This window comes from Acipenser ruthenus, chromosome 8, assembly GCF_902713425.1.
Source record: "Acipenser ruthenus chromosome 8, fAciRut3.2 maternal haplotype, whole genome shotgun sequence".
NCBI lineage: Eukaryota > Metazoa > Chordata > Actinopteri > Acipenseriformes > Acipenseridae > Acipenser > Acipenser ruthenus.
In genome coordinates this window covers 12,264,154-12,288,697 of record NC_081196.1, presented here as the reverse complement: position 1 = coordinate 12,288,697, position 24,544 = coordinate 12,264,154, and the positions used below count along the sequence as shown (strand labels likewise).

Sequence of the window (24,544 nt, the reverse complement as noted above, 5' to 3'; positions counted from 1 at the left end):
GGTCCTCTGACTCAGGCTTGCTTGTTATACCCAAGCAAAAGTGCATCACACTCGGAGAACGCTGTTGTAGCTTCATGGCCCTGACTCTATGGAACTCTCTCCCAGCTTTAGTGTGTGCAGCTCCGACAATCGCTAGCTTCAAATCAACAGCTGTTGCCTAAATTGCTATTTCAGGTTTTTTTACTCCATCTTGTTTGACACATGCATCCACAATGTTTAGAATTCACATCCTAGCCTTTATTATGCCTATATTTCATGTATTTGCATTGTTTTTTTTATTTTATGTATTTAATGTACTATGCCCTGTATGTAATGTATTATGCATTGCTCCTCGCTATCTTGTAAAGCACTTTGTGATGATGGTCCACTATGAAAGGCGCTATATAAAATAAATATTGATTGATTGATTGATGGTCACTGTGTCCTCCGATCACATGACCAAGCTAATTGGCTCGCTGTTCCACAGATGTCAAGCAGCTTACTGGACCCTGGAGATGTATGCTTGAGGTAACATGCTGTGTGGCCAGTAGGTGGCGCTGCAGTGCCATGAGGAGAAACAGTCTATGATTTTGGCCCCCATCCCCAAAACAAAGCTTCCTTTGGAATCCCCAATGGAGATTTTCACCTTCACACAGCCAGGACTTGAACCTGCACTCCCCTAATGTTATTATTAGTATTACTATTATTACTACTAGTTGTAGTACTAGTAGTATTGTGGATTTTTAGAGCTCATAAAAGATGCAGGGGCATTGTTAATAAATAAAAAGTCTGTCTCAACCAGTCATACTAAATCTGACGCTCAGAATTTACAGGTACTGTTTTCCTGTAGTAACTTATTTAAAATGCTTCACAGGCTCAAACTCAATGAAATTAAACTGCCAAAACAATGCATCGTCTGTTTTGCAGACAATAACAGGAAGGCATGCAGCTCCTCACGCCAGTTATCTACTCAGGAAATATTTAAACACCTGCCAGGACCATTAAATCCAGGTGGGACAGAATTTATTAGAGGAGTGAACAAATGCACTTTTCCTTACCAAGTTCGCCATGATGTAATGGTAGCCTTTGACATGTTTCCCAACGCTAACGATCTAAAAAAAAAAAAAAGGAAACAGAACAAGAATACATTACCATGCTTTATCACTTCTCACACCTTTCAGGGAATACATTAGCACAATATTTGCAACTTGGAGCACCATGGCACTGTTGTTTCTTCCATCAATTAATTAGCAGCCGTGGTCTTATGATAGATTAATCGACTCAGGCACAAATGTATGAATTTTAACTCTCCATTGCATAAGATGATCACAGCAGGAGAGCATTTGAATTAGATTATTTGATTTCAGACATTTTTAAATAATAAATGACTGCCATTAGAGGTACACACTGCAATGGGATAGATGGTATCGGAGGCACATTAATACCTTGAAGAAAATTCATCAGTTCACTCTAGTAACCTTTCAAGCTAATTTGTAACCGCACTGGGGCGACTGATAATGTATGATTCATTTATGTGGCACTGTGCCTCGTCCTAATTTGTTTACATAGAGTCAAAATACACGCTCTTCCCTTGGGGGCAGGAAGAGGTGTAGAAGGTTAGCTTTATTGTTTTTTTTTAAGTTTTTCCTGAAACGTTAATTAGAAAAGAGCACAGGTATCAGGCCCAATTATTTACCACACAGTTAATGATTTCATTCCTATTGAAATAAACGCTGCTACTGTTTAGATTATTTATAGCACATTTTGTGTATCATAAAGTCTAAACATAATCACTTCAGATGAACTCTCACTAACTATAAATGTTGTCCTCTCTAGGTGTGTGTAAAACTATAAAGAGTGACATATATCCACTATATACCTGTAGCTCCATTAATAGAAGGTCAATACACTACTTGTCTTTAACCTGCACCCTTTTTAATGTCACAAAACTAGTACTGAGCAGGTTAATTTAAGGAATCATGTTGTGTGTTACTCTTTTTGTAACATTAATAATTAGATTTTCCTTTCACAAAAAAAGACAACCTTGATAAATACAACCCTTCAGTTTGTGTTGGGGCTTCAGTCTGGTGGAATTAGGCTGGTAAAATAAACGTTAAGCCCAAAACGGACTTTGAGGCAAATTAAATTAACATTTGGAATAAATGATGTGGAACTTAACATAACATCATTAATGATTTGATTACTACTGAAAATGACATACAAACTCTATACAGTATACCGTCATGATGTCAACAAGTTTCCATGAGAGAGGTTTAGGGATAACCAGAGAAGCCTGCAGGTAATAGTTTTTTTTTTTTTTTTAAATACACTCCAAATTCCAACAACAAATGAGACATTTTCTAAAGAGCCACGCATATTAATGAGCTAAACTACACGAATTCAGAACTAAGTGTCAAAATAAGATACCACATACACTGGGCTGTCACATATATGTATTATGCAACCAGTAAATGATCAGCCTAAAGTCAGTGTCAATACTGCTCCTTCAATACATCAATTCTTGTCACTTTCATTTTCTGTATTCGGACACTGCCTCAGATATGTATGTGAGAGACCTCTGGTTAAAGGGCAATAGATTTTTATCTCTAAGGTTCCTCGAAAGTTAAATGATCATGAGTGCACCTGTGTACTTAACATAAGCTAAACTGTAATGGAAACACAGTCTTAATACTTTTTGTTGCTATTTTAGCATTAGTGTGAGACAAAGTATAAATGCAGTAGCCAAACTGATTTGAGTATTATTGTTTTAGGAATATAGTACACATTTAAGGCTTTTTAACAAAAGAGTAGAGGGAACTATTAAATATTCAAAAGCAACCAGATGATTGATTTGTCTTCTTATTAATGAACTCTTATGAATATCTAAGAACGGACTAAACAGATTGGGCCAGGTGCACCAAAATGCAATGTGCACATTTTTTTGGGCTAAATTAATGTTCCGAGTTGTTTGGTGCTCGCTTTGTAATATTAAGGTACAATCCTTTTACAAAACATGGTACAAATTACATTTAGGCCTTAATACCTTGATAAATCGAGCCCATGGTATTTATTATCATGTATGTCTATAACGTAATAGAGAGGGAGAGAGAAAGAGAAACATACAGTACGATAGATACATTTAGACAGCAAAATGGATGGAAGGGCATGCATATGTTGAAACAGCATTAAACAATTAGCGAGAAATGCACAGTTAATAGAGATTATCCAACAGAGAGTTTGGAAGATAAGATACAAAAGAAAGGCCATGCAACATTGCTCCATCCTGACTATCTCTCTGAAAAGAAAGAGTTAAGCCAGGCATGTGTTGTTAATTCACAAAAGACCTGTGAGAGCCCAAGCCATGGATATTGAAGTATTTCAGTTCAAGTTTCTGTATGCCATGGTGTACGGAGGGCCTCCCTATTGGTATTCAGCATGTTAGAAGGGATAAGAGAACAAAAACTTCAAAGTAAAAACAGATCCCTGTACTTCACTGCAGTTCAGCTTTAACAATGCAGCACAAAGCCCTCGGTTTGCGAATACCATGATCTGAATAAGGAGTGAATAAACACCGCTCCCAGGTCAGCGCAGGGGTGGTAGCGGTGGGCTTAGCCTAAAAATAATTGGACATTACTAAATTGGGGAGAAAACAATAAAAATAATTGGAGACCACTAAATTAAAATAAATAAATAAATAAATAAATAAATAAATAAATAAATAATAGTCTGCCAAGGCTGTCGTTAGTTTAGACTTGCATTTTGCTGTCATTCAGTCGTATGAATAGCAGGTTGACGCTCAGGACCGATGAAAACGTTATGCTAATGAGGTCATTGTTAACCTTTCTCTCAATTCGTTAAAAACATGCCTTCATAGACGAAAATCGCTGGGGCTTAATGACGCATCTGAATTATTTCTTATGAATAGCAACTGCCGTTAAATAGGCATCTATGGACGAAATCCGGTCACGTACTCCTGCTTTCTCATTTTGACAGGCGTTAACCCTTTATGAATAGACCTCTGTGCATCATGATTCTAAATCATCAGCTGAATGAGGGCTTAATCTTGAACCGTTTCTGTTTTTACTGTAGCATGCTACGTGCTGTTTGTTGAATTTTACAAAGTCAAACCAAAAGTCCTTCAAAGAATTCCACAGTCTTCATTTTACTTAAAAGTAGGGAACTGCACCACTTAATTCTATGTGGTGGGTACCCTTCAAAAACACAAGGATACCCCAATATTTTACTGATATTTAGAGGGTGAAGAATCCTATTAAAGTTATTCACCTATTTTGCTGTATTCAGTGCACACATATATTTCAATTCAAACAGTCTAAATGTTAATAGGCTCCCTCTTTTTAGCCTAGATATTTCAGCTCTTAAAAAGGACACATTTTCTACTCTCTCCAGTGGTCTTGCTTCAAATCAGTTATGGATAATTTATCAATTAACATCAAATAACATGTGACGAACCAAAAGATTTTCATCACAATAAAGGAGGACTGGTATCAATGTGGATAAATCTAACAAGAGATAAGGAAATTGATTCCAAAGCATTAGAAGCATTCTTTTAAGCAGTACAATGTGTTGTTAGATAAATGCTGAAGAAGGTCATCATATACGTTGCTACAGATTCTAGAACGGAACAGAAAAGTAAAGGAAGGACCAGTGGACTTACCTGTTCTAAAATGTTCTGAAGTCTCTCGGCTTCACAATCTATCACAAATTTCTTTTCTTGCCTCCGATCCAAATCTTCTAAGAGCCGCCTGTAGCTGGCGTCATTAAAATTCTCCACACATATGGCACTGACTTGCCAGCCATTTTGTCCTGCTTTTTCCATAATTGCTTGAAGTATGGCATACCCTGATGAAAGCAAAAGAAACAGCAATGCTCTTTGTTACACCAAAAACGTGTCATTTTATCTAAATAATGAAGTCAATAATACATTTTCATAAACACAAAATTCATTGAATCATTTGAAACGTTTATCAATGTGATCAAGGTTCCTCCAAAAGTCGACATGTTGTGATATTTTACATTTTAATATAAAAAGAACTGCATTAATATATGATAAAGATAAAAAAAACCACGAGGAAGCAAGAAGTTTACTGCGTTAGGGTACAGAATTACAGATTCCGACCCCTGTTGTTGAGATGAGATGAGGAGCCTCCAGCTAGCAGTCAGTCTTAAGCATTTTTGCTACACTACCACAGAGAATAAAAAATAAACATATAAATCATGCACTTAATATATTTTATTACATTGTGCTTAACAAGAATATGTTAAAGTGAAAGCATTCTCATTTAGTCGGTAGAACATGTTGGTAATCAAACATTTTATCAGTGACCAGACACCACAGATCAAAAGTTTAAAAAACAAAGTACAGTGGTCTTGCCTTAGAAGCTTTTACACCATCTACTCACTTAAAGGAATCCTAAAGGCATGAGACATTCCTAAAGCAACCTGACTATGATCTAAGGTATAGAGTGATCATTTAACATGAAACTCAATGTTATTGTAAATGCCGTGTTCATCTGCTTGCACTCTGAAACGTTTACAATCTTGCCACCTACTGTACAAAGACGGGTCATTTACGTGTCATTATATTAGAGATGTATAGAGGGGAAGCAAAATGGCAAGTTAATTTCTTGCTATAGAAATATCTGCCGCTGTTTCGATCAATTCAGTGTACCCCATTATCTCTGCTTTTTGTATTGTCAGCATCAAAGCCAAACAGCCCTGAGGTTCCAACATAAAATATTAAGAAGAACAAACGCAAAACGACGGAGCAGGGCATACATTGCCTGTTTTACGCCACTCTAAATATTATTAATTAACACCTAAACCAATGGTTGGCCTCAAAAAACATCTACAACAGTGACTGGTACGATATTACATTTTGACAAGTCACCACTGCAGAAATATCTTCATAAAGACATGCCCACTTTGCTACAAGATAAAGTCCCTCCATACTTAGCAGGTTTTCCTATAAATGAGAAACATCCATATCCTGCACTGATCAGCATCAATTCTACATACAGGTAGATCTAGACAGGACTGCATCACATGGTGTTACTCTTGCTGGTAGGACAGAATTTCCCAGCCTTGTAAATGAATAAAGATAACCTGTGTGTAATGGTACAGGTAAAGAAGCTGCCTTAATTTCAGTCTAGTTTTACTGTAATAATGATACATTCACATTACACCTTTCATGAACATGAATGGAGCTTAAAGAACCACTTGTTTTTAAAGACATACAAGTGTGTAAAAACACTAATTGAGCTGTCTGCTTGCAGAATTATTCTATCACCAGCATAAAAACCCTTGAGTGAATTATATTGGGCTTACTTTGGGCTTTTACAGGCACATCTATACAATACTGTACATAAATGTCACCCTGCTGCCATAACATTAAATCAAACATTTAATGTAAAGACAGCACTAGCTTTCATGTGTAATAAAATGTTATGTAAACTCAAGAGTCCATATATGTTTAGCATACAGCAGGCAGGTGCTTGTGCCCATAACTGATTCAGCAGAGTTATTTAATATCAGCTTGCCTAAGGGGGGCTGGAAGCATGCATTCTTTGAGGAACCAGCTGGGAACCGAGCCCTAGGATATAAAAGCACATCAATCTTGATATGGCTGAGCCTCTGAAAACAGCACTATAACCTTCTTGTAATCTGCTACCTAGTCAACTTTTACAGTTTCTGGTAAAAAACACAGGTGGTAAAAATGGTTTGACTTTTTCTTTCAGCACTGCATCTTTTAGATAATGTGTAATTATACACAGTAAATGCATGACTTTGTTGCACACACAAGCTCTTAAACTTAAGGAAGATAACTCAGTAAGTATACCAAGGCTTCTGTTTCTCTGTTTATTTTTTGTAGATGGTAAAACAATCAAAATCAATCTGAGTTTATCTGGGATTTTTTTTTTTTTTAATATTGTCGAAAAGGTTAATTCTTTCTGGTATTGCTCAAAAGTACTCTTCTGGAGTTTTGATATGTTCAGGTTACTGCTCAAATCAAATAACAGCACAGATGGGAATCACAGTGTACGCCGTACCTCTGTTGCACAGAAAAACACCATGAACCAAGGGAGGGGATCACAACATTATTAGTCTATGGTGTTTTCTCTGTATTTCTAACAAACACCAGTTTTCTTTTATCTGTGATTATCAATTTTATCCTAACATCTCCAACTCCAGTTATATTAAGTCAATAAATTAACTATATGAGCCACCTCTTTTTTTATCTTATCCATACAAATGCTGCTTTCCATTAAGTTGTAAGTAATTCTGGTAAAGTATAGTTCCACACATTGTGATTTGTTAGAGATCCAACATGGACCTCCTAACAATGCATGTTACAAAGAGCTTTCAAGGTCATACCAGCTAAGACTTCATTAATACTGTACATGCCTCCTATTATATCTGCTTGTGGCTTGTCCTTAAAGAACATTCAAGCCTACCTTCATTCTAGAGATACTGGGGTTTGCAAATTAGTCTATACTGTAAGCCTATTAGAGTTGTGTTGCCTGTTTTACACCATAAACAAATTACTTAAATCATACACATTAGCAAGTATTGGGACTCAATATGGTCACAATACCGGAACTTGTTGGTACACACTGATATATTGCTTTTCAACATTTCCTAAATTTACAGGCCATCTCACACATCTGTGGTTGTTTATGCACAACACACACACACACACACACACACACACACACACACACACACTTGATGTACTCCCAGTTGGTTGCAACAGAGAACGGTCTCCAGTATTCAAAGTGCTGTGTCTGTTTGGAGCCCCACCAGCATGTTTAATATTCTGACTATGACTGCATTCAAGTCTATGTGAGTTTAGTGAAAAGTCCAACGCAGCTGAAAGGAACTGAATTTATGTTAACCTCTTTGTGAGTCTCATGCAGTGTCTGGAGCTACTGAATGAGGCTGAGCTTGCTGGCCTTAGATTAACTGCTATGGTTCCTAGGTTTCGTCGGGAGGGGAATGTGTTTTCAGAGTAACTAGCCACATACCTGCAGTGAGTTAGTAAACTTATCAATAGATACCAAGTGTGTAACACAAACGCCACTGAAGTGGTGCCTACATTCCCCGGTGTTTATTTAATTTGCTCAGAAGCAGAGCTCTTCAACATGTATGACCAGCTTTTTCTTGGTATCAAATTTGAATCCCACTCCTGTCATCAAAACCTTCATTTTCATATAAATATGATTATATATCGAAGCACTTTAAATACAGTAATACTGGAACGGTGTATAATGATATGACAGTTGAGAAAATGTAATGCGTTAGGCATGCCAGAAGATAAAGAAAAGAAAGAGAACATTTACAGATGCAGAGACAATCACGAGCCAACACCGAGATTTGCAGTATGGTTTGAAATTACCCACAAAAACAAACAAACAAACAAACAAACAAACAAACAACGGACACCATTAAATAGCAAGGAAAAAAGAAGGGTACAAATGTTATTGAAATGACATTAGAAGCTGCTTACTCATGAAACATATCGATGACAGAAAATGGGTGTAATTGATTGATTGAAATTCTACAAATAGCAGTTCTTTCCCATCTCCCTTTACTTCCATATCGCTAAGAGAACTGGGTTAAGTACAGTAGCATTCCTAATCAGTATCCATAAATGGGCAAGACCAAGCTGTTTGGAGTATAACTTATATCAGGGTGACCCAGGCTCAAACAAGCCACCTCACAATCCACAGACACATCTGGTAACAACTCTGCTGCTCAAAAGGTCAAAAAAGACAATCCGTCAGCTTATCCCACAGGCAGCTGAAAGCTAATTCTCTATGAATATACAGTGCGCTATCTGCTGAGGCTCATGCACGATGGAGCTATTTCTGTACGAAAATAACTTGCATTGTAGAAACAGGAAAAGAAAAGGCTGTTGGACTCAACAGGCATGCTGCCTACCTGCTGCCCAACTGTACAGTATCAATCAACTTCAGAATATACCTTTTCTTCTTCTAAAACAGCTCTTTAGGCTTTGTTTATTAGTGAATGCTAGTCCTCATGGGAGGTGAGAAAACACGGTTCACTACAGCCAGGTATGGTGCCGACAGACTCTGTAAAAGCACACCTCAATCCGGACCTGAAAACTTGTCATTCAGGCCTGGGCCCTTCTCAAACTAAGTTCACTTTGTGATTCAAACATTGTCTCCAAAAGGATGAGCCGCATCACCTTCTCCTCTAGCTTTATTTACTTTATTCAGTTCAGTTACTTTATGACATTACTGGTTGTGTGTATTTACTATCTTGCATGTCCTATTGCCATTGTATTAACTTTAATAACTTAATTTGACCTCACATAGGAATGCAAGATATTTATAAGACCCATATGGGATCCTTTAGGTAGCTGTACTTTATAACACTGTGGCAGGAAAACATAAAGTAGAAATAATTGTTTTAAAGCCTTGTATATTACTCCTTTAATATATATATATATATATATATATATATATATATAGTGTTATCACAAAAGTTATCGCTGTTATTACTTTTGTTCTGAAAAAAATATGTACATTTACCATGGTTAATAATTATTTTGAAAAAAAGGTTTTTTTCCCTTCAAGTGCGTATTGAACAATTAATTAACTAATAAACTAACACAATCTGAGAATCCAATTGTACTGTACTTTTTACTTGTAATATAAAGATGGCCAATGGGTGGCACTGCCGTCTCACACGGGGCCTTTTTTATAGCAGCAGCTGAATTCCATGTCTGTATGAGTAGAGACTCGTAAAATCTAAATTCCTAATACAGGGAACACCTGACCTCTTAAATACAATCATCCATCATCCAAGCTTGAGTACCATTTTCTTCTACTGTGCTTCCACACTTCGGTTGTTTAACAACTCAACACTTTCATTCTCCCTCCACTGGACTCATGTTTGAAATCATGTTGTTGTTTAACGCTAACCACTATATTATTCAGCGTTAGCCTACAGCAATATCACAGGAAGACGGAACGACGTTAAACTCAGCCAATCATTGATATGTCAGTTACCATGGTGCTGGTTACATACAAGTTCAAAAAGCCCTGCCAGTTACCCCCTTACATTCTAAAATACTTCACTTGTGAACAACAGTTTTCAGCTTGTGCATTCTTGTAAAATGGCGACTATACTAGACATCAAAAAACACTAGCATATCTGTGGCTAAATTGTTTGTAAACCAAAATAAATGCTGCACGGCAAAGTGAAAAATCTTGCCTATGTATTATTCAGACATTATTTAACTCACGTTAAACACTAAACAGATCTGCAGTATGTCACCTAATCACTGTAGTACAACACTGGGCACTCTGAGTGAGGCATTAAAACCAAAGTCCATTAAGCAGGTCATATTCAGGACACATCTAGATTCTACCTGACCTATCTAATGTTACAACACACCTTAGTGTATCAAGCGAGCATCTTAACCACTGCAGAAAGAACCCCACTCATTTGCACAAGCAGCTCTCAGCAAGTGTAAGAATCAGTGATTTATTCAGTGGTATTGATGTCCACATTTTTCATAATGAATAGCCCAACTGGGCAGTAGGGGTGAAACATATAATGTCTCCTTAAAAGTACTTAAACATTGTGAAAGACAAATGCAGTGGAATACGTTCTGCAAAAGAAGCACCAGTGTTTATATCATCAAAGATGTGCAAACATGTGATTTTGAAGTTGCTTAAACCCCCTTTTTAACTGATAATAAACTAAATGTTTAGAAGGCATTTTGATTAACAGACATTTAGAAAAATACACAGTATGTTTGTTTTGAAAATACTTCAATGGTTCTCAACGACTGTGGAATTCTACTGGCACGAAGATAACATTATGCATTATAGCTTTTGTGCCTATCCCCCATTTGTTATGCTTATGCCCTAAATTAGTGTTTCATCTTCTGAGCTGATTATTTTTCTATACATGCCTGGAAGAATTTACATTTTACTCAGGAGAATGGTTTCTCATTAGTTCAATACGAATAAAGAATATTTTAACTGGCCTCAAAATCATTGAAGATCACTTTAACAACAATAAAGTAATGAATAAAAAAATATATTGAGACAACAAAAAGCTTGACTCAGATTAAAGTCTGAAGTGCAGCTAATTCTGCTGGGACATGAAAAAAATGAATAGCTATTTTAAATTAATGCACCTTTATTGCTGGAATACCAATTTCCAGAGAGCTAGAACATTAGAGGCCGTCTGTAAAAAAAAATATTTCCTTTTTCTAAATTAGAATTCTGAAGTGCTTACTATAGAGTCAAATGTTTAGCTAAACTAACAACACTGCAAAATAAAATGTTATCCTGGACTCGATTATTTTTAAGCTTTTCCAAAAATGTATTGAGTGTGTTGTTCCTGAAAAACATGAGCTAATGATGATTGGAAGTAAAAAGGATCGTGTTGTTATAATTTCATATGTACAGTATTCATAGTTGTACAATTGTTAATTCTAAGGGTTATACAATAAAAAAAATACTGTACTACAATCAGTACAATTAATTAGATTAGAATTTGGATTCAATTCACTAATCTATGAGATAATCTATGAGTTTTCTGATTTATATATTTGTATGTAGTTGGTAATTGATACAATTAACTGCATTTCGACAATAGCAAAAATAAAATCAAAGTTTATGGCACTACCATAGCCATACTGTATAATAGCTATGGAGGTGCCATAGATTTTAAAACAATTTATAACAAGTTAACATATCTTCTCATGAGGTAACTTGTGCTTCAGCACTTGTGTTTGTTCGAATCCTGAGGTAAGAGCTCTTAAAATTCAATCACACTGTTTCACAATGAGAAACAATGTTGTGGAAAATGCTGATTATCATAACTGGTAATACCATGTATGATACAGTGCAATAATAAAAGATAATCATTAGTGTGCTGAAACTAGAAAACAATATGAGCCCCAGGCGAAAGGACCCTGTCCTACATTAATCATATCATTATTTTTCTCCTGGAAAAGACTGCACTTATTGGAAATCTTTTGTTTTGCTGTTACCGAGGTCCTTTTTAATGGAATATTCTTCTTTGGGCTATCAGAAATTTATTTGGTTCAATCAGGTTTTTTAGTCAGGCTTTTCTGTTTTTAAAATTGTTTCACAGCTGTTTTTGCATATTAAAATTGTACAGAGCCTTCAGGTGGTCTCCAGTATAGGGGCTACTTAAATGTATATTGTATTAAAGTATATAGCACATTCTGCTGTACAGAAATTATACAGTAACCCTTATATTCTAATGTCACTGAACTCAATTTATATTAAATTTAAGTTAAATCAATTCAAATGCATTCAACACATATTTTAACATTAACAGTTCATACTATGGAATCCTATGTCTTCACTGCTCTCTTAAATAACACCAGTGTAAGTGTGTGCTTACCCCGGTCTGTGTCGTAGAGAAAGACGAAGCGGTTCCATTCGTGGTGGTCGAGGAGGCTGAGAAGAGCGCCTCTGAGGGACGGTCGCAGCTGAAGCACAAACTGGCTCTCGCCCTCCGTGGGGAAACTGGGCGTGATCAACGAGATGTGCAGCGCACTGCAGAATGAGGTCAGGGTGTGCACTGATCGCTTGTCATACAGACCAAATATTGCAAAAACTCCTCTGGAGTATTGAGAACAAACTGGGGGAAAGAAGAAGAAGATAAATGTGTTACTGTTATTATTTTTTATGATAAAAGGTCTATAATACATGCTCAGTTCAATGAAAACGCAATTGATAAGCATTCATAGACACCTTACATACAATGTATACTGCTGCATTATAACAACAGTCTAAAAACGCTTTTGTCATGTTTCTTCCTGTCATTAACAAAAACTACACGACTGCTTGGTGAGATCATTAACAGATCCATTAAATGTTCTCGGCTTCACGGTCTTCAGGATATTCTTTGATGCCCGTAAGTCTTATCATACAGTCTTTCCAGAAAGACAGCAGAACAGCATTGTATTTTATAAGGCCCATCTAACTGATACATATAATACCTTTCAGCCAGAAGTATATAAAACATTACCAGCCAGAAACAAAATGATAGAATGGTAAACATGTTTCATAGAGAAAAACAGCTGGTTTGGAGTAAAGTTGTCATTTCAGTAATGCTACAGAAATGGATGAGGGGGAATGTGAAAAATGACAAATGGGTTTCCCATTTGTTTGAAGAGAAACGGATGATATGGATGAGATATATCAAAGCTGTCTTAACTAATGTATTCGTTTTTTTTATATATTAACTTTATTTATATCCTGGTGACCTTTCAAAACAGAAACTTGGCTAAGCTAAGGTTAGCCATGATTCTGAGAGCTATTTTGAGGCAACAGGGGTGCTTTAAACCTCTGGGTTTTAACAAGTCACCAGGATGTGACTGCTGAAATAGAAAATTATACAAAGAGGAACAAGAAGAATACATTAGTTAACTCGGATGTTTCACATCAATACCAATTTGCTCTTTTAATGCTCTGGGGTCGAATCTGGTTGGTTACTGTCAGTACATTCCTTCATACAATACTCTAAGGTATTAATGGGATAAGCAGTCCAAGCAGTGATTAAGCCTGGTTAGAATAACAAGGAATGCGGCTGTATATGAGATGGCACTTATTGATGATACTGTAGAAATGGAGAAACTTGCATGCCCTCAAGGCAGGTAAGAATCCATTATGTTTTTTTTTAGGAAAAGAAAACAAGCATAAATGACTAAGGCTATTAACTTATATTTAAAGAAATGAAGAATTTGAGACTGATGAAAAGCATAGAACAAAGCAAATATACTTTATATACCAACGTCATTTCATATTTCCTCCTAACTTTCTAGCTCTTCAATGATAATACTGAATAAGGAAGTAGGAATGGATCTTTGTGATCAACATGAAAAGAATTGCATTTACCAAACAGTAATACATTATAATATAATACAAGCAAAGAACCAAAAGATATTCAACAGAAGAACAGGTAAGAAAATGGGTTTTAAAATCCTTTTGAGAATTTGAAAAAACATAGCACATAAAATATAAGACAACAACGAAAAACTCAAAGCAAAGCCAGTCGAAGAATCACTGGTAACACTGGTAAGCATCAGTATTTCAAAAGGAATTATGTATGACTATAAACCTCACAGATTGTCTCAGCCTATCCAATGCGAGCAGTCAATGCTCCTGCAGCGTTAACACTAGAAGCCCCACGGCAGTCACTTTGGCGGTTTTTGGTTTTAAAATGTAATTTTCTCCAGTCGTGTAACACCTATGGGGCTGTGCATTCGTGTACCTTTCTGTCCATATGTATTAAATATTCTCACAAAGCATGAAACACGGGAGTGCAGAAATAAAGGAGATATATTACATTATACCTAAAAGCCCCGGGAGCAGTCACACTGATGGCCACACAGAAAACAATTGTATTGTGATTATACAGAACGGTATTCTACTTTATTATTTTTATTTACCAGTCCGCAATGTGTTTAGCTGTAATTAGATCGGTCTCTACTCCAGCGGTGGCCAACATGTGGTTTGCGATCCATGTGTGTATCTCAAAAGATTTTCGGTGGACTTATCATAAAACCACACTACGTAGTTTCCGCTTCCCCCTCAAAAGCATCTCTTCTCCCTAGCCCATCCTACCGATACTCCTGGCCCCTGACCTCCTCTTATTATGATCCTACTTGCCCGACCATAACCTAGTCTCTGGCCCTCTGCTTTCATATAAGCAACCCTATCCCAATAAACTTACATTCTTTCTTCACCCATTTTTTCTTGATTGTACCATTTGTTTAAATTTGTAAAGCGACTTGGTTAAAGGCGCTACAAACATGTAAATAAATAAATAAATAAATACATAAATAAATAATAAGTTCAGGTCTTGAACGCTTCATATTTTACTTAAAAAAAAAGTTTGATTACTTTTCTTTTCAAAATGAATGTTTTGTCACCTTCTGTCACTGGGAATGGAAAATCTGATGCACTACAATAAAAGAACAGTGAATACCGTTAACCTTGGACCATAAGGCGGCCAGGGACACTTCCTTTCCAGTGAAATTCAGGGTTAACAAGTAATTTAAAAAAGGCTTGATGGCAATTTGCATAAAAGGAGCCTCAAGTCCATTATTTACTAATTTCTAGATCCAGTGCAAAGCTTCAAAATGGTACAAAACCTGTACAAACAGCCTGAACGCATGTAAAATACGAAGGATATAAAAAGACACTGGGGCCTATTCAACTGAGCACAATTAGAGCTCTTTGTGAACCAATAAGCCATAGTCTTGAGCAATTCCAACAGAGTAAGCATTGTAAATCTTGTGCAGGACAAAGATTGTACTAATAGATTTATGAGGAATAATTAAATAATTACAAACATAATAAAATGAATAGTCCCTCTTTTATTTGTTTTAGTTACATTTATTTATATATTGACTGGAGGACCACAGACTGGAATATACTCACAAAGAAACATACACCTGAAGCACTGTTTTACCTAAGGTTACTGAATTATGTGATTTCTGTAAAAATACATTTATTTACAAACTGTCTCTCTCACAGATTCTTTGGATTCATTCTCATTTTTAAAACATGTTTTATAGAGCACAATTATTTGACCCTGATTTTCTCACCAATTTATCTTATGTTTTATTGTTTAAAAAAAGCATTCGTATCGGTTCTCGGTTACTTACGTCGCGAGGTTCCATCGGTATTTACGCATTTCAAAAAAGTGTGTTCCCACAAAACTAAACCAGAGATGACATGTTATGCTGAGGCTTGAGTCCTAAACCGCGGTGGCTTTGGCAGTCCAACGCACCCCACGGACAGCTCAGATGTCACAGGTTTAGTGTGTGAAGCCCTTGGGAGTGACACTGCAAAAGAAAGGCTATCTGTGCCAAAAAATCTGGGGGGCTTATTCCTAATTAAAATAAGCAAGAGACGAGCTCAAAGCATTAGAGTTGGTTCAGTTTAGATCTATTCAGATACCACCCAGACAGGACAGAAAAACCACACTAGTGGGTCAATCAAAGAAGAAAAGGTTACTCACGTGTTTAATATCCTAATGCAGTATCTGTCCTCTGCATGTTTCTCTATTCTTAGCTCATTTCTTTTTCCTAAGATTAAGCTTTTTCCTAAGCTTACTAACGACTCCAGATCCTGAAATAAAGCTGGACCGAAATGGCTCCTCAAGGCTGATTGTGAGGAAGTGTGGTGGGGAAACACATCAGTGTTGCACAGGCTTCAGTACACTAAGCTTCATCTATACAGGATTTCCCATTTACCCATAACACCCTGCACACAGTAGGTTGTAAAATCACAGCAACTACTGTACCGGGACCAAAAAGCTACAGTGAAATAAGAATTACAAAATGGGTTAATAAAATAGCTGATCTTGATATGATTGTTTTGAAAAAATAGGGGGAGGTGATGCTCATGAAATACTGTTATGCCATAAATTGGGCATTAATTCAATAACAAACCCAGGGAGATAACTGGTGAACTCCACTTATCTCTATGCAGTGTGTTCAGTCATTTACCGGAAGCAAACTAAACTGTCTGCCAGGTTTTAAATGCGGTGTAACAGGTAGGGCATCAATAAAGTAAAGGTCTGCTGTATTTATTTAAGTGGTCAAAAAATATGTATATTTAAACTATGGGTACATTTCACAGAAATCGTGATAACCATTAAAAAAAAAAACTAAATACCTTTCCTATGGCTTCCAACTACAGCGTTACAAAGGGGGAGCACTGTGCATAGGGGAAATCCAAGTGAGCAATGCACAGCAGCATTGTTACCTCTAGCTACTAGACAGCATACAGGAGGCTGTGTGGTCCAGTGGTTAAAGAAAAGGGCTTGTAACCAGGAGGTCCCCAGTTCAAATCCCACTTCAGCCACTGACTCATTGTGTGTCCCTGAGCAAGTCACTTAACCTCCTTGTGCTCCGTCTTTCGGGTGAGACGTAATTGTAAGTGACTCTGCAGCTGATGCATAGTTCACACACCCTAGTCTCTGTAAGTCGCCTTGGATAAAGGCGTCTGCTAAATAAACCAATAATAATAATACTGTGTTCCCTGTTGAGTCATGTAAAAAATGCAACTACATCATTATATTCATGTCTTTTTAAGCATTCCCCAAGTAAATACCAATAAAATAGAGATTTTATATTACAGAAGGACTATAGTACAGTAAGAAAATATACATTTCTGATGGGTATAAGTGACAGCATAACTTTAGTTTGCTGTGCATATTCAGTTTCAGTAACAACGCTGTAAAATCATGGTTGCTTACACTACATCATTGTACTGGAATACATCCACCATCTGACAAGATTGTAATTACCCAACAGGATAGAAATAGAAACCTGCATGACCTGAAACAAGCAGTGATTGCTATTTGTTTATTTATTTATTCATTTAAATTCCAGGCTATGAAAGTTGAGAACCCCCTTCACTCTTTCTTACAATGAAATATGGTGAAGAGTTTTGAGATTACGTTTCTGGGTTTAGGGTGGTGGTAGTAAGATGTGTCACTGTTAAGATCATTCAAATAGACCCCATTATGAGGTAACGGTCACACAACATTCAATACAATTCAATGGTGTAAGAACTTAAAGTTCTGAACGAGAGGCGGCTATTGTTCAATGCTTTAATGGAACCTAAAGGATCTCAATGATTCTGCAGCAACACAGTGGCTTGCTTGGTAACCCATTTCATGCACTCAACACTCTCTATGTAAAAAACTGCCTCTTAACCAGTCTTAACTCTGTCCCCACTCTATTGTCCCCACTCTAAGTGCTTTGTGATGGTGGTCCACTATGAAAGGTGCTATATAAAAATAAAGATATTATTATTATTATTATTATTATTATTATTATTATTATTATTATTATTATTATTATTATTATTATTATTGTCAACTGTGTCCTATGGCCCCGGTCTCTGTGCTAGGGTTCACTTTTAACGTTTTGTTCTAGACCAAAAAGATTCTGTCTTCATAACTCATACCCTTTAGCCCTGGGGTTAATCTAGCTGCTCTTTGTTGGACTCTCTCCAAAGCTGCAATGTCCATTTTGAACTCAATATTGTTGTTACAGTCACACCAGTGCATTATATACAACCTCGCCATGACCTCCCCTGATTTGCACTCTATTCTTTTGACTATGTAACCAAGCATACTGTTTGCCTTTCTAATTGCTTTTTCACTCTGCCTGGTTGCTGATTGTGCCGGGCAGGGCTGCAGAATGTTTACACCCACGCGCACAATGTGCGCCGAAGAAAATATGTAGGAAATTCAGGAGAAGGTTTTTAATGGAGATTAAGCATTGAGTGGCATAATAAATCATGGTAACACTTTAAGCTTTACAAGTGGTATGTAAAATTAAAAACATGTTATTAATTATGAAACAATAATACTGAATGACAATACCGTTTGAAATCATTATTTGCTATAACATGTTATTAGAATGTTATATGTTTATCATTCTTTGTAAAGGGTTAGTCAATAGGAAGAGACTTTTAAAGTAAAGTGCAGAGGGAAAAACATCCTCAGGACCTGGATCAGGAAAAGGGATGACATTTTTTTAGGCATTTTCAAAGACAACAGTACGTGTTTAAAGTATGCAAATAGGTTATGAACCATTAACAAAAAATGACCAACATTTGCTAACATTTTAGTTGCTTACAGCTAATAAACTAAAACAAGTTCAAATTAAATAAAGCTGGACCGAAAGATCTATGCAACAGAAGTCTGAAGTCTCACCCGCCGTTTCTGTGATATTTTCAAGCAAACCACTGTGAGAAACACTCTCCAGCTGCTTAACCACTTACAAGGTCTTGAACGAGCAGAGAAAGTAGCGTTTTGTACAAAATATGAAGTGGTTTTGTGGAGAAACAGTGACGATATGCACACAGCTATCCAAATCAGAGAAATAATGTTATAATGCCAGGCAAGCAGGAGAGTATGTTCTGCAGTTTAATTGAATGGTATTTAACTGCTTCTTCCTAATTTATTTTAATTACTGCAACTCAATGTATCACTGATGCTACAGACTCAGAGTACCAGCACTGCTAGCAGTGCAGAACGACACAGCTAATGCTCCTTTATCTCAAATGTCCCCATTTTACATAATGTTACACTGCATCAGTTTATAGCCAAGAACTGACTTGTATTGAACTTTAACCAAATACTTTCAACACTACAGTCTAGTATTATAATCAACAAGCTACTAACAACTTGACATAATTCGTAGATAATTAATATAATAATTAATTATAATTAATTAATAATTAATAATTCAGTGTATTTGTGCTAGTGATACACTGCACTTTATCATAACTAAGAGGTTTTTTGTTGTTGTTGTTGCTCATACTTGTCTGAAGTGACTCAGTCTGCTGTATAATTAATTATAATTGTCTTGTTTCCAATTCCTGAAAAATAACCACAAAAATGTGCAAAATTGTCTGCGAGACCCGGTTTGCAGTTTCAGTTGCCTGAACTTCCCTAATTTACCGTGCCTCTCTTGGTCATAAAAATATGATCAAGTGCTTTTCAGAACTCAATAGCAACTACTGCACGTGTCACTCTGCTCAATGGCTGTCACAACCTTAGACGACGGTATTTGTTAGAATATGTGCAAAAAAAGACTTGCCTACAGTACAGTATCTAGAGATGACATAGTCATGTTTCTGGGCATTTTCTTCCACCAGCGTGGCTGAGACAATAGTTTCTGGGGGTAACTGTAAAATACCTTCTATAAGTATCAAAATGCTATTCAGCAGTCATAGCTGCCAACCTCAATGAATTTTTCCCAGTGCCATGTTGTGTAATAAGTTTCAGTGGAGTGAGCAGACAATGCATTAAGTATCTGGAGTACAGGGGTTCAGACACATACACTTTAGACGTGTACCCTGTATTGTATCAATGAACACAAACTGCAGAGGGAGTGACTGAATTATCTGGGATTTACACATAAACACCCCCAAGTCAAAAAATACAGCCGCACATTATAACCCACCCTATTTCTCTGTACCATGCTCAATTTAAGATGAATTAGCCAAGGATTCAAAAATATGTGTTACCATTCTTGAGCACTTCATTTAAACACACATCAATGTTTACCGCATCTGTACCAATTTATAACAGGATTATAATTATTGCTGCACTGGTTGTACCTCAAACAGTCTACGTCAGGGTTACCATCAGCACATTCCAAGCTCCAGTCAATAACATGATCCTGTTTACCCGACACCATGCTAGCTCTCAGCAGAAAAAATACGGAGGTAAGCTAGCTGTAATGGAAGTCCATTGTAAGGTGTCAAACTCACTGAAGGTATACTTGCTACAAATGTAGTATTATTTAATCAAGTGTTGTCAAGGAGAGCCCCAGAAACCACCAACCGGATTCAGATTATCACCTTCCACAAAGCACTGAAAGAGTAACTCCAATACAAACACACACTCATTCTTTATTAAGAGATTTGAGGGCTAAAGGTCATATACTGGGAAATACGTACACAGACGTACATTCCTCAGCTTCTGACTGTACAACAAAATAAACACTTAAATACTTCCAGCAGCCTACTGGACACATTTACTGTATGTATAGTCTGATGCCACCTAATGGATAAATTCAAATTCCATTAAAAACTGTATTATAATGCAGTCATTTTTTAATAAAGTGTCAGACAGTTGTACTGCAGCAGTCGTTTGGGAAGTTTGCAGCACAAACACAAAGGTAATGTGTTGACAATATTTGTTAAGGCATATAGCTGTTAATTTACAGGCTCGAGATTGTAAATGTCAAAGTTGCGGCCATTCCAACTTCTACTGAATTCTACTGAAACCATGGATACTGTGTCATACAAATCTGTGAACAATCTGAAGCATCAACACAGTCTAATACTAGATACTGTACATGTACAACAACCATGATACTGTACAGAATGTATTTTTGATTCTTGTTTTTGTTTAAAAAATATTAAGATCAAAAGGTACATTACAGCTGTAAATTCCTGTAATTTCTGTTTGTAAATCAGATCAATAATGAGGAGTTTCTTTGTAATATATTTTCAGTAACAAAAGAACAAAGTCTTTAAAAATGCAGATGGCTGAAATAGCTGCTTACCTTATTCTGAAAGAAAGGCTATTTAGATGTGCCTACAATGGTACTACCCCAAGGGAACCTGTTTTTTCATTGGATGCATGAACGTTAGGATTTGCATCAACAACATCTGGTATATTGTTGAGCTTTGTTTTTATATATTCTTTATGTTCTCTATTTTAAAGATTCAAAATATATGAACTATGCTATTTTGGTTGTTGTTTCGCATGAGACAATAAGCTTTATGTTGTCAAAATACTTTGCATATACCCTACCAAGAATATAAATAACAGATTACATGCGTCAGTTGTATTAAAATCATTATGACCAACATCCACAACCACAGCACATGGTAGAGCAACAAATGTATCGCCATTAAAATCGTACAACAAGTTTCCAAACAGCTTGAAAAAGCAGATCACCATGGGCTACATGCCCAGTATGTGGGAGAAAATCTTGAGAGTGGTTTCAAAGATAAAGACATCATAACTTATGCATACAATAACAATTGTCCATATTATGCTTTGAGTGAGCAATTCTGGGTGAGACATCCATTATGTAAGAGTATCTTCTTCTCTAATAATAATAATAATAATAATAATTTAAGAAATAATAGCTGCATCACTAGGGAGGAAGGCATGACTGCGTGGTGTGAGACATACAGTCAGAGGAGTGCAAGTTCTCATCCTGGCAATGTAAAGTCACCAGTCTTCGGTGGGGTTTCCACAGGGACCATCACATTGGCTCTAGCGCTCCCATAGGTTAGAAAGGCAGAATTGTCTGTGACTGAGTTACCTCTCTGAATTACAGCTGCCCTCACTAGCCAGGAACCTGGGGAACTCAAGCAGAAATCTCCATGTGTAGTCTCCAGGGGGCGGTTTCTTGCCGATATCTGCTGCTGAGCTCCTGGATGTGATTGGTTCACTGGTGGGACTGGAGGATGCCCACTGATCTTGAGTTCTCCTGAGCAGTTGTAGGGAGTTTCTCTGGTAAGGTAACGCACTGTAATCAGACATTCTAATTTGGGGAGAAAAATGTGGGTAAAAAAGAATAGCTGCACAGCTGAGGTATGGGGTGCGTTAAATAAGCTGGATTGTAAGGGAAACTAACATATTAAGAACTCGAGCACACAATGATATATATCTTTTAAGATTAATATTCAAAAGAAAATCTAAGGGGCTTGAGGTGGTATCACGCGGGGTAGAGCAGCAAATGACTGTGAAGAATGCTTTATGGTTGTTGTTTTTCTTTCAGAATCCCTAATGGTACATAGGCATCATGCTGACAGTCTCCATTAGTGCTGGAATTAATAGCAATGGGTGTGTTATCCTAATTCCTGCATTGCCCCAAGGTGTTCTGGGAGGGGAATCAGCAAGCCTGGTTTTAAGTTCGCCAGTGATCTGTCTAATTTCCATTACTATCGCATATCAATTCACACATCTCATTTCTAGACTTCTATCTTTGTATTCCAGCTTATAGAGATAGACAGACTTATAAGTCCAGGTGGACAAATATGAATCAATTCCTGTGAAATGTTAGTTTAGCTTCCCTTAGCTTCCATTTATTACCAGCTAGAGGTAGTAGCTGGAATGTGCATGTTTATGTAGGTCATAGAGTGACATGATGGGATAATCTTACCTTGAGGTAAATCTTCAATTAAACTAAGTTAAGATGATGGCTCCACAGTGTGAGTGCTTGAGTGTTTGAAAGATATAGATGCATTACCTTTAGACAGTGTAAACACAGCCTGATAAAGAATTACACTACAAAAAAGGAATGAACCCAGATCACTGACAGAAACAGAATGATCATAAAATCCAGACTATGAAAAGAGTAGAACATTTAAATGAGGCAAAGCAGATAGACGTTTTTGTTTATTTAAAACATTTGACAGAAGAACGTACATGATCAAGATCTGGCAACTCATCATATTTCTAGGCTGAATTTAGCCCTAAACCTCTTTACAATGGTTCAAATTTTAAGCTGTTGAATCGTAACACTGGTGACCAGACCATCAGTAAATTAAGCTTACAGTAATTCCCATAGCAAATACATGTATGCTGCAATAACACCGTTGCAGGATTCATAGGGCAGGCTCCATAAAAAATTCTGGTAGTTCTTTCATTTCCAAAACAGGATTATCTTTGCATTTCACTGCCCAAACCACTATACCGACTGAACACTTAAAAGAAGCAGAAAGGCAAACCTTCCAGAGGTTCTAGTAAGTAGTTTTGCATAAAATCCTTTTACTTTCTTTCTGTACATATCCTGATCAAATTCATTTCAAGGTATATCGGTTTCAGGTAGCTAGACACCAAGAAACTGCTTCATTTGATACATGTGGCTTGCAGTGAGCCTTTGAAATCTCATTTCTTTACCAATTGGTCACAATGTGGTCACAAGCAGAATATTTGATATCAGCAGTCCAATGCTTCAGACATTGATATATCTCCATAGTTCTCTTTTGAATCACGGCAGACAGGTACTTTTTATTTAACCCTCACGGTAACAGAAACAGACAAGACCAAACCACTGTGAAATGATTGATATATGTTATTTCACTTTTCTTAATTGCTAATACACACACATACACTTTTCCCATATGGATGGCTGTATACCATGTAAAAGAGTAAAATTCAAATAAATTAATAAAGTGTTCATGCTTAAAACTGTCTCTGTTACCATAGAGGTTTTCCATCTGCTTTTCCCATACAGTATATCAGCAGTAAAAACAGCTACAAATGGCACAAAGTTATGATAACCTGCTTATATCTTGCATAACATCTTGTTATTTTCTTTTCTCTTTAGGTGCGGCAGGAAACACTGTGAATATGTCCACCCCATCTGTCCGTGTCTCCTTTCCAGACACGTTTCTGCATGAAGCGTACAAGAAAACTAGCATGAAAGATGTATATGTTTTATAATCCTTGGACATTTCCTTATATAAACAAAACATTTTCGAAAAAGGCCTGGTATTATTAAGACTGATTCTGCTGATGTATACATTGAGATCGTTATCATTTTCATGATTACTAGTTGTAATACTGTGTCTGTTTGTTTAAGAAAGCAGTGTAAACTAAAAAAAAAAAAAAAAAAAAAGGACCGTATGCTTGTATCCTCTAGGGGTTCCTTGAAAGTGAAAATGAGTTGTTAACATCCCAAGTACCTATACTAAATTGGAAACAAATATATATACTATCTCCACATTCAATTCTGACATAATTTCAAGTATATTTATCACATTAGTAGTAGCACACATTCTGGACATAGCCCACTGACAAAAATATGATTGACCCTGTGGACTATGACAGCCCGTCACCTATTTACTGGTAACTGCAATCACTGGATGGATGAATGCGATGCACAACTAAATGGTACAAAATACATAGAAAATGTCTATTTTAGCCCCTAACATGTTATTCTTAGAGGCTATACTCAGGGTTAGAAACT

General features: G+C 36.6%; 1 protein-coding gene across 8 annotated transcripts in view; it reads right to left on the bottom strand.

Moving 5' to 3' along the window:
* LOC117406340 (glutamate receptor 4) overlaps positions 1-24,544 on the bottom strand; it is a 96,042-nt gene that overhangs the window by 42,238 nt on the left and 29,260 nt on the right. For 7 of the 8 annotated variants that reach the window (XR_009329328.1, XM_034923121.2, XM_034923119.2 and 4 more), the window contains exons 3-5: positions 12,412-12,651; positions 4,655-4,839; positions 1,038-1,091 (exon numbers count right to left, since the gene is read on the bottom strand). Coding sequence is in view for 7 of the 8 variants with exons in the window: in XM_034923121.2 (XP_034779012.1) it covers positions 1,038-1,091; positions 4,655-4,839; positions 12,412-12,651 (479 nt within the window). In the remaining variant the exon portion in view is untranslated. Of the gene's footprint in view, positions 1-1,037; positions 1,092-4,654; positions 4,840-12,411; positions 12,652-16,041; positions 16,059-24,544 lie in introns of those variants that run through there. The other variant, XM_059028513.1, reaches the window with a different exon arrangement.